General features: G+C 21.3%; 7 protein-coding genes across 7 annotated transcripts; 2 read left to right on the top strand and 5 right to left on the bottom strand.

Moving 5' to 3' along the window:
- Positions 1-214: 214 nt before the first annotated feature.
- On the bottom strand, positions 215-2,971 carry SRAE_X000184200 (Thioredoxin-like fold domain-containing protein; the record flags this gene model as incomplete). Its single annotated transcript, XM_024653529.1, has 3 exons — positions 215-2,444; positions 2,483-2,834; positions 2,872-2,971. 3 exons carry the CDS (start codon positions 2,969-2,971, stop codon positions 215-217), a joined length of 2,682 nt encoding a protein of 893 aa, XP_024499312.1.
- Positions 2,972-3,385: 414 nt separating this feature from the next.
- On the bottom strand, positions 3,386-5,955 carry SRAE_X000184100 (Proton-dependent oligopeptide transporter family and Oligopeptide transporter family and Major facilitator superfamily domain, general substrate transporter-containing protein; the record flags this gene model as incomplete). The annotated part of the gene is made up of 3 exons (XM_024653518.1): positions 3,386-3,941; positions 3,998-5,446; positions 5,510-5,955. 3 exons carry the CDS (start codon positions 5,953-5,955, stop codon positions 3,386-3,388), a joined length of 2,451 nt encoding a protein of 816 aa, XP_024499311.1.
- Positions 5,956-6,373: 418 nt separating this feature from the next.
- On the bottom strand, positions 6,374-7,017 carry SRAE_X000184000 (Josephin-like protein; the record flags this gene model as incomplete). Its single annotated transcript, XM_024653507.1, has 3 exons — positions 6,374-6,535; positions 6,598-6,691; positions 6,746-7,017. The coding sequence occupies 3 exons, from the start codon at positions 7,015-7,017 to the stop codon at positions 6,374-6,376; spliced, it is 528 nt and encodes a 175-aa protein (XP_024499310.1).
- Positions 7,018-7,810: 793 nt separating this feature from the next.
- SRAE_X000183900 (Small GTPase superfamily and EF-hand domain and Small GTPase superfamily, Rho type and Small GTPase superfamily, Rab type and EF-hand domain pair and EF hand associated, type-1 domain and EF hand associated, type-2 domain and Mitochondrial Rho-like domain and Small GTPase superfamily, Ras type and MIRO domain and P-loop containing nucleoside triphosphate hydrolase domain-containing protein) lies at positions 7,811-9,845 on the bottom strand (the record flags this gene model as incomplete). Its single annotated transcript, XM_024653496.1, has 3 exons — positions 7,811-8,122; positions 8,170-9,686; positions 9,728-9,845. 3 exons carry the CDS (start codon positions 9,843-9,845, stop codon positions 7,811-7,813), a joined length of 1,947 nt encoding a protein of 648 aa, XP_024499309.1.
- Positions 9,846-10,942: 1,097 nt separating this feature from the next.
- Positions 10,943-12,151, top strand: SRAE_X000183800 (Hypothetical protein; the record flags this gene model as incomplete). Its single annotated transcript, XM_024653485.1, has 4 exons — positions 10,943-11,233; positions 11,295-11,447; positions 11,700-11,725; positions 11,863-12,151. The coding sequence occupies 4 exons, from the start codon at positions 10,943-10,945 to the stop codon at positions 12,149-12,151; spliced, it is 759 nt and encodes a 252-aa protein (XP_024499308.1).
- Positions 12,152-12,314: 163 nt separating this feature from the next.
- SRAE_X000183700 (Lysosomal protective protein) lies at positions 12,315-14,137 on the bottom strand (the record flags this gene model as incomplete). The annotated part of the gene is made up of 3 exons (XM_024653474.1): positions 12,315-12,641; positions 12,690-13,825; positions 13,903-14,137. The coding sequence occupies 3 exons, from the start codon at positions 14,135-14,137 to the stop codon at positions 12,315-12,317; spliced, it is 1,698 nt and encodes a 565-aa protein (XP_024499307.1).
- A 2,209-nt stretch (positions 14,138-16,346) lies between these two features.
- On the top strand, positions 16,347-17,086 carry SRAE_X000183600 (Hypothetical protein; the record flags this gene model as incomplete). Its single annotated transcript, XM_024653462.1, has 2 exons — positions 16,347-16,677; positions 16,728-17,086. The coding sequence occupies 2 exons, from the start codon at positions 16,347-16,349 to the stop codon at positions 17,084-17,086; spliced, it is 690 nt and encodes a 229-aa protein (XP_024499306.1).
- Between the last annotated feature and the right edge of the window lie 797 nt (positions 17,087-17,883).

The following is a 17,883-nucleotide window of genomic DNA, read 5'->3' as shown; positions in this document are numbered from 1 at the left end:
AAGAAAGTAATATATTAATTGATGTACTTTATCCACATAATTCAATATTTTATAATGAAAAATAGCAATACTCTTATTACGGGATTTTCATAATTTATCAATTAGTATTTTTTAAGTGTTTTTTTTTTATAGATAGGTAAAATTCATTAATTTTAATTAAAATATTTATATTTTAAATAAATCAAGACATGGTTAAAAATTATATATGTTATAATTAAGTTTTGAAATTATAAAGAACCCATTTGATAATTGTTTGTTGAAAATTAAGAATATATTTTTTATCTAATTCATCTATAAATTTGCTTAACTCTGTCGTTAATTTTTTTTGCATTATTTTTATTTCAATAACTTTGTTTAATTCTTCTGTGTTGTAATTTTTTTGAAGAATTTGAGACTTTTGAATAAAATCAGTAATTTTGCTATTAAATTTATCTAATTCAATTTTATTGTTAATGAAACACTCCTTGGTACACGATGTTATTGCGATTCTCCATTTTAATTCAACCTGGCATCGTGATATAATAAATGCAAAAATATTAGGAAAAGTAAAAGGTAATTCTTTTGGATAAAAAGATGATATTTCTAAATTTTTTGATGATTGAAAATATAGTGCTGGAATTCTTTCAGTTTTCATTGCATAAGGTACATCAATTTCAGTAACATCAACAATACTAAATTTTATTAATTTATTAAAAGGCAAGAAATAGTTTGCTAATTGGTGAAAAATATGCATTATCGCCATACTAGGACCATGAGAATTTCCACCACTTAATAATATTACGTGATCTGATTTGTTTAAAAGTATATTTGTAAATTTTGTAATTGTTAAAAATTCATCCATTGATAATTTTGAAACAATACTTTTTACATTAGTACTGTTTACCATATTTTTTTTTCTTGTTTCTTTTTTCATTAAAATACCTTTTTTTTCTTTAGTACGATAATTTTGTAGCATTTTAATAAAAGTTCTAATATCAAATTCTAAACTCTCCACATAATATATTGCATCATTAGTTCTTGATATCAAAATTGTTAATTCATCACTATCAATTTTTGGAATATTCCAAATTAATTTTAAATAATCTAAATATTTAATAGGAGCTAAGTAAAATTGAAGACTTTCATTTTGATAACATTGTATTGTATCATTCTTTGAAAAACGTTTTTTTTTATAATTTTTTCTAAAATTGTGTGCATATAAATTCATATATTTACAAATAATCTCTCTACGTAAACTTTTTTCTGTTTGTTTTTTAATTAAATATCCAGACATTTGACAACACATTTTTTTAGTTTCTTCTGGTGAAAATAATTTAATAATTTTGTTACAAAAAACTAAATTTTTATCAAAATAAGTAGCATTTGAGTTTTTTAAACAAAAAGTTTTTTCTGACTTAAGTTCAATACAACATGATTCAAAATGTAACTTTTTCAATTCATTTTTTTTACACATAGTCTCATAATCAGTATTGTCTATATTTCTTGAAAATGTTTTTATTTTATGATAACATGAATTATGATATTTAATTGCTACTCTTTTGAATCTACCTATTGAAGGTGTATCTTTCCATTCAAAAGGATTTTTTTTAGTAAATTGTATAACAACATCACTAGAATTAAGTATATCATAAAATTCATTGTTTTTTACTGGGTATAATGGAGTTCCTAAATTAATCCAACGTACTGGCATAGTAACGCTACTAATTTTTTCTGTTATCCAATCACTTAGTATTTTTTGTTTTGAGCTTATAGATTCAATAAATGTATTTTTTGTTATACTATTGTTTTCAAAATTTCGGGAAAAATGAAATACTATTCCACTTGTAATATTGTTTCCAGCAATTAAATTTACCAAACTATTATTAGTTGTAACAATAAATTTATTATTTTCTAAAAAATCTTCTTTCTCAGATTCTTTATATGATCTAAAGACAAATTCACTATAAAAAGGTGTTGAACGTGTTGGAAAGTAACCTAGAATTAAACTATTATATTTTCCAATATAATTCTCAAGTTGTTCTTTGTCATTAATTCTATTAAAGGGATGTAATAAATGATTCAACCACTTAAATAAATTTTCCTCAGTAAAATCATTAAGAAATTGAATATATTTTATTGAATTTAAATATGCTGTGATTATTGGAAAATTATATAATTTAAATGTCTTTCTACATTCCCCCTTGGATTCAAAACAATTAACAGCGTAAAATTTAATATTTTCATATTTACCAAACAACTTTCCTGTGTTAGCATATACCTCTCCATGAATTATTGAATGTTTACTCCATGGTGAATAATAATAAATTATAACTATTTCACTTTGTAAAAGTAATTTGTCAATTGATGCTTCATTACCATCTGAATAATCTACTATCCATGGTGTATTTAAAAATAATGACTCCGTCAATTGTTTTCTATATGTTATCAATGAATGTGCTTGAAGTCTAAAACAATTAATAAGAAAATAAAAATAAAAACTTACGAATAATTATAAAATAAATATTTTAAAATAATAATAAAAAATGTTGACACGAGCATTATAATATCTTTTTTTTTCCAAAGTAATATTTTATTATCCTCTATGTGCTCTTTATTTTCTGTACATGAATCTGACGTGGAACTACATTCAGTTGGTTGTATATTACCACAAGATTTATCTCGTTGACTTTTATTATCAGTATTTAATATTAAATTTGAATATTCAATAAAAGATTCATTCATTATGGTCCTACTTAAATAACATGCATATTGTTCAATATTATTTTCAAACCATTCCTTATTTAAAGATGATGACATATTATTTTCATACATACTCATATTGTCAATTACTTTTTCTTTAATAATTTATAATAAATGTATTTTAATATTTACCTTTAGAAGTATTTTTATCATCTGATAAAATATCAACAGAACACAGCTTTAAATTTAATAGATTATCATTTTTATTTTCATTTCTATTATTTATATTCATTGTCCAGTTCTAAAATCAAAAAAAAAAAATTGTATATATACATATCATTTAAAAAATCAATAGAAAAAATTATTATAATATGAAATACTTATATTATACAAAAATTTATCATTTGTATAATAATTAAAAAAGTTTTAGATAAAGTATATATATAAATATTATTTATGATTTTTAAATTTAGATAGTTTTATATCCTAAAAAGAAAATTTATAGAGATATATTTATTCTTAAAATAAATTAAAATTGTCAAAAGCATTAATTTATTACTAAATTTTTAAAAGAATTAATATTATATAATAATTTAAAAATTATTTTATTAGGTTATTATCATATAATAGTTGTAAAATCAAGATATGACAAATATTTATCTAAAAATAATTACATTTTTTAATAAAAAAAAAATTATGTTAACGATTATTTTTCTTTATTTGATAAATTATCAATTTCTGACAATTCAATCCCGGATTTTGTTTCTTCTTCACCGTAATTTTTATATTCATAATAGAATTGTGACATAAATGCAAATATAATAATAACAACAAGCATTAATCCTCCATAAGCTAAAAATTCAATAGCTAAATCGTCAAACAAATGTGCAGCTGCAACAATAACAATAATTGTATCACCTATGGCAGTAGTTAATAACCACATAGCTTGTACTAATGCCTTCATAGATGGAGCTGCTTGAGAATAAGCAAATTCAAGTCCAGTTACAGAAAAACATATTTCAGCTGCTGTAATAATAATGTATTGTGGAACTTGCCACAATATATTTACTGTATTATCTTTAACAAATTGATATATTCTTCCTTCCGGATTTTTCTTATCACCAGTAACAATTAAATTATAGACGCCACCTTGAGCATTAACAGAAAATGTGATGTTTGTTGCCTCTACTTGTACTTTTTCTTTTGAATATGTTTGGTGACTGATATCTTTTGGTTGATTATACATATAATACAGACCCCATCTAAAAAAAATTATATACATAAAAAAAATATATAATAAAAAATAAATAAAATTTACTTTCCAGGTTTTACAGGTTTATATACATAACTAGATGCAACTATTTTTTGTTTAGATGAAGATTGATAATGACGAATAACCATGTCATCGGTATTTAGATTATAATCTCTTTCCCAAAAATAGAAATCAGATCCACTTTTATTTGGATCACATGGATATTTTGGATCAAAATCATTAACATTAAGTTTACACAAAGCCAAATTTGTTGTATTTGGTGTAGTATAATTTTCATTTAAAGCAATATCAATAGCTAAACTAAATTCACCTTCACCTTCTGTTGGTTTAGAAGGATCCACTTTTTGTTGATAAGCTCCATTTTGATTTATAATAATATAATTAACAGATTTTGAGTCAAAATTTCCTTTATATGTTGAAGGAATATTTTTTGAACATCCACTTCCAGTATAATTAATTTTAAATTCAAATGATCCAGCAGGTATAATAAATTGATTATTAACATAATATAAGGTACCATCACTTGGAAATGAATGTATTAAACCTGATGAATTTTGCGAAACAGTTTTACCAACTGGTATAACAGAAATATCACATTTATCTAATGTATTAAAGAAATCTACAAATACTTGATTATCTTGAGGAAGAACTGGTAATGTTTTATTAACTTCAAATTGAATAATTCCTGATACAACAAATGCTGTAGTTGCTAAAAAACCTCCTAATACCATTTTTCTTAATGGTGTCATTTTAAAACATAATTCAATAGCTGGATAAACAATTATTTGAAATAAGGGAATAAAAATAAGAATTAAAACAGCATTAAGTGTTTGCATTTGATCAGGTAAAATTAATAATGAACCAACTCTACAATCCATTTGAATTGATTGAATTAACCAAATTGATCCCTGTTGATCATATAATGCCCAAAATATTGGTACAGGTAAAAACATTATTGAAAGACGAAATAGTTGTTTTATATCATCAACAAATTGATATTTTTGGCATAATGAACTATCCTTTTTATCACTTTGTAATTGTAAACATTTTTCATCATTTGAACATCGATGTGTTGTTAAGTAATGATCTAACCAATGTTCCTTTTTTTCACTAGATTTTTTATATTTATTTTTAAGAGCATTTTTAACAACACCCCATACCTCACCAAAAACATTATTTTTTACAACAGGTTTTTTATATTTAAATGATCCAGCCATAAAAACAACTGTAGCAACAATCATAAGAGCTGCTGGTACACCAAATGCTAAAGGAAAACATGTATCTTGACCAAGGCATGGTAATGAACGAAATATAGGAGAAATAAAAGTTGAAATCATTGAACCAGCATTAATAGAAAAATAAAACATTGAAAAAAATAATGAAAGCATTCGTTCTTGATGTTGTTCAAATTGTTCACCTCCAAAGGAATTAACACATGGTTTAATACCACCAGTACCAAATCCAATTATAATTAAACCAAGATAATCAAGCCATCTATATATATATATATATATATATATTAAAAAAAATTATTATAATGATAATATTTAAACTTACGGATGAAGTGGTGATTGTGAATTAAAAACACTACTAACAGCAAGAACAACTTGTCCAATTGTATATAAAATTGATACAAAAAAGATTGTTTTAAATTTTCCAATATAACCATCAGCTAATATACTTCCTAATAATGGGGTAAAATAACATAAAACAGTAAATCCGTTAAAAAATATTGTAGAGGTATCATAAGACATTTTTAAAATATTAAGTAAGTATAATGTTAAAACAGTTCGCATGCCATAATATGAAAATCTTTCACAAAATTCATTTGAAACAATACAAAAAGTAGTTAATGGCCAATGTTTAATTATATCACCCCAAGCCGTATAAATGGGACTTAAATTATCATTATTGTCATTTTCCTTGTCATCTTTTTTAGGATCTGAATTTTTGGAGATAGACAAGCTATCAACAGTAGATGTAATAGATGCCCTTTTAACCATAATTCAAAGTTATTAGAAAAATAAACTCATAAATGGGATGAACTATTTTTATTAGCTTATTATATAATTTTATAACCAATTATAATTTTTAATTTATAAATATGATTAATTATAAGATGGATTATCCTTTGAACATATTTCTTTTTTATATATATTTAGATAACATCTTATCATTAATTTATGATTTGTATTTCAAAGAATGTTTTATGATAAGAAAAACTTTTTTATCAGAAACAAAAAGAAGTACTTTTATTGTAGTATTGTAGACATTACTATATAAAATAAGTAGAACAAAAATTTTATCAAAAAATGCTAATTATGATAATGGTATTAAATGTCTTTATAAATATAATATAATATGATTATTATATGTAGAAAGACAGATTATATTTTGTATTTTGCTTTTTGTTTTTATTATTTATTTTACTTCATTAGTATTTGGGAATTTAATTAAAATAAGCGTATTTCCTTGTGCCAATAATGTATCAGTAAATTCTTCAAAATTAGATATTTTTGATGGTGATAATAACTTTGAGTCTAAATTATAAAAATAATTTTTTTCTGTACGAATTACACAAAACTAAAAAAAAAAGAAAAATAAATATTTTATAATTATAAAAAAAATTATAAATATTAACTTACCCAGTGTCTTTTTTTCATAAAAGGAAAAAATGATTCACTCGGAACATTAAATATGTAGCCAAAAACTTCATTATGATTTATGGATGAGGCAGTCCTTTAAATTGTTTTTTTTTTACAAAATATATTAAAAAAATTATTTTAAACATACAATCTAGAATCAAACCATGTGCAGGTATAACCTTCCTTATCTAAAGCTGCCATAAGGACATTTGCATCATAGTCACCCAATCCTAACCATGATCTATGTGAATTAAACCATGTACTTCTATCTAATTCTTCACATATTTTATCTAAATCATGTTTATTAAATTTTTCTTTTTGAAACAAATTATTCAAAGAATGCAATAGACATAATTGTTTTCTTTGCTTTTCATGATAAAAAGAATTTTTAATAAATGAGTTTCCGTCATTAAAAGACATATTTTTTAGACTATAATATTATAATTATAGATATATATCAATTATAATCTTTTTATCTATAAAATAAATATTAACGGAAGCAATGGAAACATAGTAATATAATATAATATTATTTTCAATTGATAAACAAAATCGTAAGTAGAACTATTCATATTATATGATAACAGTAATATGTAATAAAATATATTTGTAATTTTCTTTATCTTTTTTAATATAAAAAAAACTACAAAAAAGTAACTAATATTAAGAAAAAAAAAATTAATTTTAACTATTAAAGTAGGAATATCATACATTTAAATGACAAAAATTATCAATAAAATGACTAACTAGCCAAATTTAAGTCAAAAATATTGAATTTCTATTTGTAATATTAAAAATGACACTTTAAAGGATGTAAAAAATTAAATATTTACACTTAATACATTTAACAACGTACATAACTTTTTTCACGACAACTAACATACTATAAAAATATATCATTTAAAAATATATGGTTTATAACAAATTTGTTATAAATATCTAAATACTATAACATCTATTTTGCGAAATATATTGACTAAAAAAAGATTAAAAAAAGAAGATAGTTAAAAAATATAATTCAATAAAAATAAATTGTGTGGATTCTAACCATTAAAATTTAGTTTAAACAAATAAATGATAAATTATGATATTCTTTGTTTTTTTTTTTAATATATCATAAATACACAAGAAAATAGTTAAAAACAAAATTGATATTAAAAAATATTTATGAATTATTTACTTATTTATGTATAATGATATACCCAATTGATTTTTATATATTCTTAAATAATAAGATCCCTATTATACCAACTATAGTTCCACCTATTACAATGGTAGGTAAACGATTAATATCAAAAATTGAATACACATTTTTTAAATGTGGATATATTGCCATGGTTAATATATGTTGAAAAATTTGACTATTTGATTTTCCTATTTCTTTGTTATATAATTTATATGGTTCTGATAAATGATAGTAACGACAAAAACTATCTGGTTGCATTTCATAATCCTGTTCAACAGTAAATCTTTCAACTTTTGTAGCAATGAATAAACATGGCACTTTTGTTCGGTAAAAAAATTTCTATAAAATATATATAATAATGTATATTTAATAATAATAAAACTTACTTTATAAATATTTGCACTATAAGCAAATGATTGAGGATTTGAGACATCATACAAAAATACCACAACATCAGCATTTTTTTCATATTCCGTTAAGGTATTCCCTTCATCATATAAATTAACTTCATGCAAAAGTAAATATTTACATTGATCTTTAATATGTACTACATTAATAACATTATCATTAGTTCCCTGTTTACTTATAGAAGCAGATCTTTGCATTGATTTATTAGTTAACGAATGAATAAAAGCTGTCTTACCAGAATCTCTAGGTCCAAAAACATGACACTGAAAAACATTTCTTTGTGTTTCTTTTTCTTCAATATCAATTCTTCTATCTCTTGTAATAATTAATGCATCAAGCTGACTTTTATGTTTTACGTTAAATCCTAAATATGCCAAACATTCTAATGTTTCTGGAGGATCAGTAAGTGTTTTATAGGTCCATAATGATATGAATCCATTATATGTTATCCAACCTCTTTCATCTGATTCAACACATTGCATAGCATCTTTAATCCAAACAAGATGACGAGGATATAAACTTAAACAGTTTTGAAATTCAGAAGGATTTAATAAACAATCTTTATCTTCATCAAATTTTTCAAACAATTGACTTATAAATTGATATCCTTCTGGTGATAATTCAACAGATGATCCTAATGGAACTTTTAATGTAGGATAAATGTAATCCTCACGTAATTGTAAATCATTAGAATAACCATACTTTTTTAATGCATTCCAAACAATTTCATATCTTCCTCTTTGTATAAAAAGCATCTGTAATGCTATAAATCCATCTAATGTTAATGAATTATTTAGTACACCTTTAGGATCGTTCTCAGCGACACGATTTATAATTTCACTATATGAATTTTCTGCTAATGGAACACCAAAACAAAATAATTGAAATTGATTAAGTTCATATTGATTTAACAGAGCATCATTATCATTATCATTTAATTTAAATATTCTAACAAGTGCTTTTCTACAGTTTTGAGTAATATCACGATTTTCAGCACTATATATAGGTTGTGATGGATATATAACAGCACGTTGGGCATAGTAAAAAATATCTGATACATTTTTCATTGTTTTTGCGGAACTTTCAACACACGTTTCAATTTCAGGAAATTCATTCATTAATGTTATAACTTCATTTAATTTTGTGTTACTTTCTTCTGTATCTGATTTATTACCAACCAAAATAATTGGTTTACCATATAATGCCTCACCACCAACAATTTCTTTTTGAACATTAGGCATCCAATATTTTCTTATTCTATCAACAGAAGAAGAATCATTAACATCATAAACAATTACTATTACACTTGCTTTACTAATTTCACTATTTAATTCATCTAAGCTTTGTTCTTCACTATTATAATCTGATATGGCAGTTAAAATATGATCTGGATTTGAATCAGGATGTAATCTAATTTCTTTAAAACGAGGAGGTACTTTTTGAATAAATCTATCTTCAATCAAGGATAATATAAGGCTTGTCTTACCAACTCCAGCTAAAAAATATAAATTTAATAAATATTACCATAAAACATACGATCTCCGACGATTAAAATTCTTACATCAACTGGAATATCTTTCTTTCTTCTAGTAGAACCTTTTATTATATTATTTTCCAGAACAAAGTTTCCACTATCCTTACATTTTGTTGTCATATTGTAATTCTTCTTTTAATATGATAATTATAGTGCCAAAATACTCTAAAAATGATGATACATGAATTATATATACAAAAAAAGGTAAGCTATTAAAAAAAGAACGTTCGTATATTATCAAAAAGTTTATTGTTAACGACAAAAAAATGATTAGATTTAAATAAATTATAAAAATAAATTTTTTTAATAATAATTAGATATAACAGATAAAAAAGTATAAAATTACATAAGAAGATATATAATCAAAGTAAAATATTAATATATAAACATAATAAAATTAATTAAAAGTATCATGACTATTATTTAAATTTGACAAAACACAACACAAAGGAATAAGAAATTATCAGTGGAATAATGTTTTTTCTTGGTTGGAAAAAAGTATATTTTAGTATTACAATTCATAGTGTTAAACAATTTTTACCATTATAAATGACATTTTCTTTTCTTTTTTAAGAAAAAAATTAACTTTTTTTTTTTATTATCTATTTGTATTTCAAATGTAATTACGGGTTATTTTTTTATATATTAAAAAATAAATTTTATGCACATACTTTTTTTTTTTTTAAATATTATAATCATTTATATAGTTACATATGTTAATCATTGAACAATTTAAATAAAATAAAAGGTTATATTACTTTTTATTGTTTCAATGGAAATTATACTAAGATATTAGTAATGTTAATTATGCTTTATTATATATTTAAAAGTTAATAATTTATTTGGGATGTTTGAAATATCAAATTAGGTTTTGGTATTTAAATTGATGAAATCGAAGATTTAACAGTTTCTCAGTGATAATATATATAAACTAGTGTATAAAATAATTTTATCATAAAAACAATACATAATATGCAAACCCTGGAGGTATATTGTAACATATTTTTATATTTAAATTATCATATTAATTTGTTACATAACTTTCATTCAAAACAATAAATAATTAAATAATCATATCATAATATGGATAAAAATAAATAATAATAATTTGAACTGAATGCATTATTATGTAGACAATTTTAAAGTTCTAGTGACATCATCTTTGACCTGAATTTATTTTCTTAGAATTTTCTCATACTATAAAAGGTTTAAAGTTTATGATTGCTTTCAAACTTTATTTAAGTTTAAAAATGATTTTGATATATTTATTGAAATTTAATATACTAGTAATTTTTTTTACATTTATATCATATGTATATGGTTGTTTTCCAATTATAGTTCCAGAAACAACACCAAAACCACCAGTTTGTTGTCAACCTTTAAAATTAGGATTAATAAAAAGAGTTCCACCAATTAAAGGATCCTACTCATCAGGATGGGATCAATGTAGTATATTAAATAGTTACAATAATGAACCTTGTCCAAATAGAGGAATGTTTACATGTCGTGTAAGTTATTTTTTTTTTTTGATTATTTGTTAATAAATTATTATTTCTTAAATTATTTAAGATGGCACCATATTCAAATGCTATTGGTACTAATTTACAATTAATCAAAGATAATATCACTGTTGTTGAAGAAAATCACCATGCAGATATTTCTGAGATATGGGTTACCTGTGTAGATGGAGAATGGAAAATTAATGGAAAAACTTTCACTCACGTCTCATGCTCCCAAAAATAATATTTATATTAAGAAAGGAAAATTTTTGTATTTAAAGTTATTTATAAACAAACATAATTATTTACCTAAATTAAATATTAATATCTTGGAAAAGTATCATTTAAATAAGTTCCGTCTTTAATTGTATAAAAATATAATAAAACCTGAAATTTCTTCTTTCTAAAATTCTATAAACATTATATTATTCCGGATTAATTAAATCATTATTTATAAATTAGTAAATTTTTAAAGTTTATTTTACTTATTTTTGTTATAATGTTAGTTAAATCTTTTTTTTTTATAATATGTTTTTCTATTATATTTATGATTAGTAATGGACAAAATTTAATTTCTGGATCATCAAATAAAAATATTAAGACGTAAGAAAATTTAATAATTTTTTAAAATTTTTTAGTAAAAAAACTCAATTTGAGATAGATTTTGATTTACCAAATGATGTTCCAACAGCACATAGTATAAGATTTACTAAAGTTTCAAATGAAGGAAATGTTAATAGAAACAGAAATAATAATGTTAAAGGAATGTCATTTGATCCAGAAAATGCTATGAAAGATTTGTCTGATTATGAAGATTCTGTACAATTTAAAAGACACGGTGGTAAATTTTCAAGAAATAGAAATTCTTTTAAAATCTCAGATATAAGTGGCACAAATTCTAGATTCAATAGAATGCAAGGAAAATGAATATATTAAAAGAAATTTAACATTCAAGTTTAACAACATTTTTAATTGTTAAAAAATTAATTTAACTTTTTATAAACTTTTTTTTTACTATAAAATTAAAAACAATTTTTTTTATAAAAATTTTTTATTTATTATAATAACTTTCAAAAGATACTTGCTATATTTAGTTAAAATTTAACAGCTTTCCAAAAGCAAAAAATAAAATAACAAAGAAAAGAGATTGATTAGAGAAATAAAATCTATTATTGGTACTATCTGTTTGTATTAATGGAGCTGGTTTTGGATTTATATTAATTAATTTATCATCTGAGAAATCAATATCGTTCATAAAATTAGTAATCATTTGTAAACTTGGACCTTGTCTATCCATTGGAACCATATGTCCTGCTCCACGAACAGTTAGAACATGGATTTTCATATTTGTATTTGTATATGTTTGAACAAATCCTCCTACTTCTTGACGGAAATACCAACGTGTACGATTACTTTTCTATAAAAAAAAATTAATTTTTTTAGTTATTAAAGAAATTGTAATTACCTTAAAATTATTATTTACTCCAATTTCATCTATAAACCATGAATCACCTAAATAATTACATACAGTATCAATGTCACCATTATAAACTAAAATTCTGAAATTTGGATTTTTATTATTTTTTATCATATTATTAAATTGTTCCTGCATATTTGTGTATGTTACTTTATATTTTGCATATAAATCATTATTACAATCACTAAAAACTTTTCCACTTTTAGCCCAAATTGGATCTATATGATAGGCTGCTTGTACTTGTGGATCATTAAAATATCCAGCTACAAATGTTTCCTGCCAGCATGGATATCCAAATAATACATCAGTAGAATCTTTATTAATAAGTAAAGCTGAATTATTTGTGAATGGATAATTTGGGTTAACAATTGTTTGGGCATTTATGTTTTTTGGTGCATACTTATCTAATGTACGTTTAGAAATTTTAACACTCGGTCTTCCATCAAAATATGTTATTAATGCACCATTATAACATTCTTGATAATAATTATATGGATCAATATTAAAAAGTGATGGTGCATTCATTATTGGTGCTAATAATTTTCCACATGGTGTATTAGCAGGATAAAAATCTAACTGTGTTGTTGAATTAAAATGTGCATAAAAATTACACTTATCTACATCTAAATTATTACAACATTCTTTTTTAATACTATTCCATTCATCAATTGAAAATCTTCCATGATATTCAGACCATAAAACAAGGGAATTTTGAAGTTTTGGAATATCCATATAACCATTACCAATAGCAATACCACCAAAATTTGGATTAGGAAATGAATTATTATTTATTGCTTTTATAAGAGCATCACCAAGCATTGGTAAATATATTCCAGCATATGATTCACCAGATATAAAGAATGTTCTATTTTTATATTGTGGTTGAACTCTACTAAAAAAATCATCAAGTGCCATTAAATTTTGTTGAAGTGTCTGATCATCATTGGCATCATCAAATGATATATTTTTTGTTGAATATGAAAAACCAGTACCAATTGGGGATTCTAAATATAAAACATTTGCTTTTTCATTCCATGAATATACATTTTCAAATAATGTTTTATTATCTGAATTTATATAATATGGTCCTAATTCTTCAAATCCACCAGAAAAACTTGAACAACCTATAAATAATATATAAAAATTGTTATAATATTTAAACAAAAAATTTTTTTATATTTAATATAAATATTTTACATACCTGGTCCACCGTTTAACCATAATAAGACAGGATCAGTATCAGGTTTACTTTTTGAAGTTGTTAACATATAATGCATTTTCCATGTTCCATCTTTATTTCCATTTAAATATCCAGAGTATGTTTTAAAATTAGATTTAAAAATAAGTCCTGGTACAGGATTAACTAAATCATCTTCTTTTATTCCATTGGATATTTTAAAAACAAAAAATATAAATAAAATCTTGTGAAGTAACATAACTATTGTTAATTAAACGCAATTGGTGATAATTATATATTAATTTTAATCTTGTTAAACTGATAAGAAATTACTTGTAAAATGTATGAATTATGCTTTTAAATAGTTATAATCTTATGATCAAATTGTAATTTCTTTTGATACACATTTTTAGGATACGTAATGATGTATATTTTAATACTTAAGATTAATTAAATACTTTATATTTGATAAAAATGATAAACAATTTTTACCATAAAAAGATAAATCAAACATATTTTATTTTATGATTTTTACTATGATAAAAGAAAATATCATTATCATAATATTTGTTAAAATATAGTAAAGGTATTATTATGAAAGGTTATAAAATATGTCATTATTTTCATTTTTATAAATATAATTATAAATGTCCGGTCTATTTCAAGATTTATAACGAAATAATGATAATTCAAAATAATAGTAAAAATATTTTTATCAGAATTTTTATTGTTGATAAAAGTTATAACAACATTGTACTTTTGAATAAGAAAATAATCTTAAAATAAACATATTTTTAATAGTACTTAAATATTAATATAAGAAATTATAATTTAAGAAGACTTTAGAAAATTAATCATAATACATACAAAAGTTTTTGATTAAAATAAAATATTTTTAAAATGTTATATATTTTTTTTGTTAAATAAATAATTCTTTTTATTATATGTTATAATAAAGGTAATAAAAAGATAACAAAATTATTACTGTCATAATAATATAATAAAGTGTTTCAGCTATAAAAAAATATATTTACACTTTTTTTAATTTTTATATTTTTAACTTTAAAAGTACAAGTATTTTGTACATTTTTATTATAAAATATGTTTTTGAATATAAATGTAAAATTGCAAGTATCATTTTATGAATCAATTTTAAAAATTTTGAAAAGTTTACAATAATTCAAGAAATATTGAAAACAAAACAATAGTTTTTAAACACATAAAATAGATATTCTCTGGTTATAATATAAAATTGCAGAATAAATCTTAATTAATAAATCATTAATTATATTATTTTATAAAATATAATCTAAATTATTATCTTTAAAAAATAGATAAAATCGAAAATGAAACATATCTTTATTTGTTATTCATTAAGAAATATAAAGATATAAATATTTATATAATCACTGCAATAAATATCTACTTCGTTTTTTTTATATCTATTTATCAAACAATATAATTTAATATTTTCGTTTTTTTTTTAATCTAGTAATATATATTTTATAAAATATGTCATATTTACAATTAAATAATATTATTTCAAAAAAAAAATCCCCATATATAAAAAATATATATATTTCTTTATTTTGTAGATTAAATAAATTATTTAATTTCTTTATTTTTTTAAGTTTCATTGTAAAAATTAAAATTATTTAGTAATACTCTTTTGGGATTTTGAAAAAAAAAAAAATTCACTATTTTAATCAGAAGAAAACAATTATATTTTTCTATCATTATAAAAGAAATATTTTTTATTCCTATAATTTTTACTAATAGTATTTATCTATACAAAAATTAGAAAAATTTTAGTTCTCCAACTAATAAAAAAAGGAACAATAGATTTTTTCAAAATAATTGCATATGTTAAAATATTTTCAAAATTATAATTATATTATCTTAATTTTTTTTTTATATCAAAATGTAGGATATTTTTTACAACTTTCTTATTCTTCTAAATATTGTTTATTATATTCAAAATGTTTGAAATATATGATTAGTATTCAAGAAAATTGTATAAATAAATCAAGAAAAAAAACAATTAAAATTTGTGATTTTAAAACAAATATTCGGTAAGAAAAAGATTTCTGTTTATATATATTTATTTAAGAGAACTAAATAAAAGAATGTTAGAAAAGAATCTTTTGGCAAATGAGTGTATTTATATTAGCAAAGTATTTCATGGTACTTCATCTAGTAATTCTTTAAAAATATTAAAAGATAATTCACAAATATTAGATACATTTTGTACAACCTATAATAATTTAACTTTTATTAAACAGAAAAATTTCAATATTAGTTCTTGTTGGAAAGAATTAGATTATTTTAATAAAAAATGTATAGATTTATACAAATGTTGTTCATTGCAATATAATTGTATTGTAAATGAAAGAAATATTGATATAACAAAAAAGATTAATCAAATTAAAGATAAATTATTTAATGATATAAAAAAATGTAAAGAATATATGATTATTGAATTTGAAAAATTATTTAATAATTCAAGACATGATTTATTAAAAAATTTTTATAAAACTAATCATTATAACTTATTTGATATCAGAAATGATCAACTATATAGTAATATAGAAAATTTAGAATTATTTGAAAAATATTATTTTGTTTATAAAATTTTGAGCCAAAAAAAATTTGACAAAGACAAAAAAGATACATTTTTTGAAAAATTAAACAATTCTCAGCAAAATATTGAAATTATTAATAAAAATAAATTAATATTTAAAAAATTATCTACTACTACATATGTCCCTGTATATAAAATATTAAATAATTTAAAAATAGGTAAAAAAAAAAACATTCTTTTAAATATAATATTTTAACATGACTTTTAGAAAAATTAAATCAAACAACTATTAAAGATAAAAGTATATTTAAAAAGATTTACCTACCAGAACGTTACAATTCAAATGAAATAAAAAAATCTTTAATACCTAAAAAAGAAAATGAAAGTAATTATTTAGAGAAAAATTTTAAAAACTTACAAGATAATGATTCCAGTATTTCTGGCAACCTAGAACCAATGTCAAAGGATTATCATATTGTAAATATTTCAAAAATTAATCAAAATCCATTACATAAAAACAATACAATATATAAAGTTATTCAAAATATTTTAAATATATTATTACAAACTAATGATAAATCAAATGGAAATTCTGTTGATGGCATTGTAAAGAATGTTAATAGTTAATTTAAGACTAATAGAAGCAAAGATGGGCTTGAAAAAAAATAATGATTGAAGAATCGTATAAATAGATTATGATTTTATATACATCAATCTAAAACAACTATTGTAAACAAAAAAGCCATAGAAAAGAATTATTAAATTATAACAATGCTTAAAGTATATTTTTTAATATAAAAATATTTTTACTTTTTTTTAATAAGTTTTATTATTAGAAAAGATTCTATTTTTAAACTTATTCTACATATTTATCTTAAAACAACCATTTAAAATTATTTACTTTGGGAAATTTTGTTTAATAAAAATTGAATAATTCAAACTTAAAGAAACTAAACTTATATATTAATTACTACATTAATAAAGTATTTGACCTAAGATTACTTTTAAAATGATAGTAAAGTTAAAAAGAAGCTTTTAAATGTGTTTTTTTTTAATTTATTAAAATATTGTTAAACTATTTGTATTTTGATAAAGGTAAAACAAACAATAGATTGTTTAAAATAAATTTATTAAAATAAAATACTATTAATTGTTATATTTCATTTGCAATATGATTTTGTAAGAAATTTTTTTACCAACATATTTGATAAACAAAAATTAATAAATAATATTTACTAATTATAAATAAATGTGGTCATTTAAAATACAATAAAAAAAATAATCTCCAAGTGTAAACATTTTTAGTTGTTCTTCTATATTTTTGCTAAATTAAGATTGAAAGTTTACTTTTATCTTTTTTATAACTATAGATTCTTATCAATTAATATTTTTATAAAAAAAAATAATTTTAAAACTTTCTATAA

Source organism: Strongyloides ratti, scaffold srae_chrx_scaffold0000003, assembly GCF_001040885.1.
Source record: "Strongyloides ratti genome assembly S_ratti_ED321, scaffold srae_chrx_scaffold0000003".
NCBI classification, from domain to species: domain Eukaryota; kingdom Metazoa; phylum Nematoda; class Chromadorea; order Rhabditida; family Strongyloididae; genus Strongyloides; species Strongyloides ratti.
The sequence above is the reverse complement of the archived record's forward strand: the minus strand, read 5'-3'. Positions and strand labels throughout refer to the sequence as shown.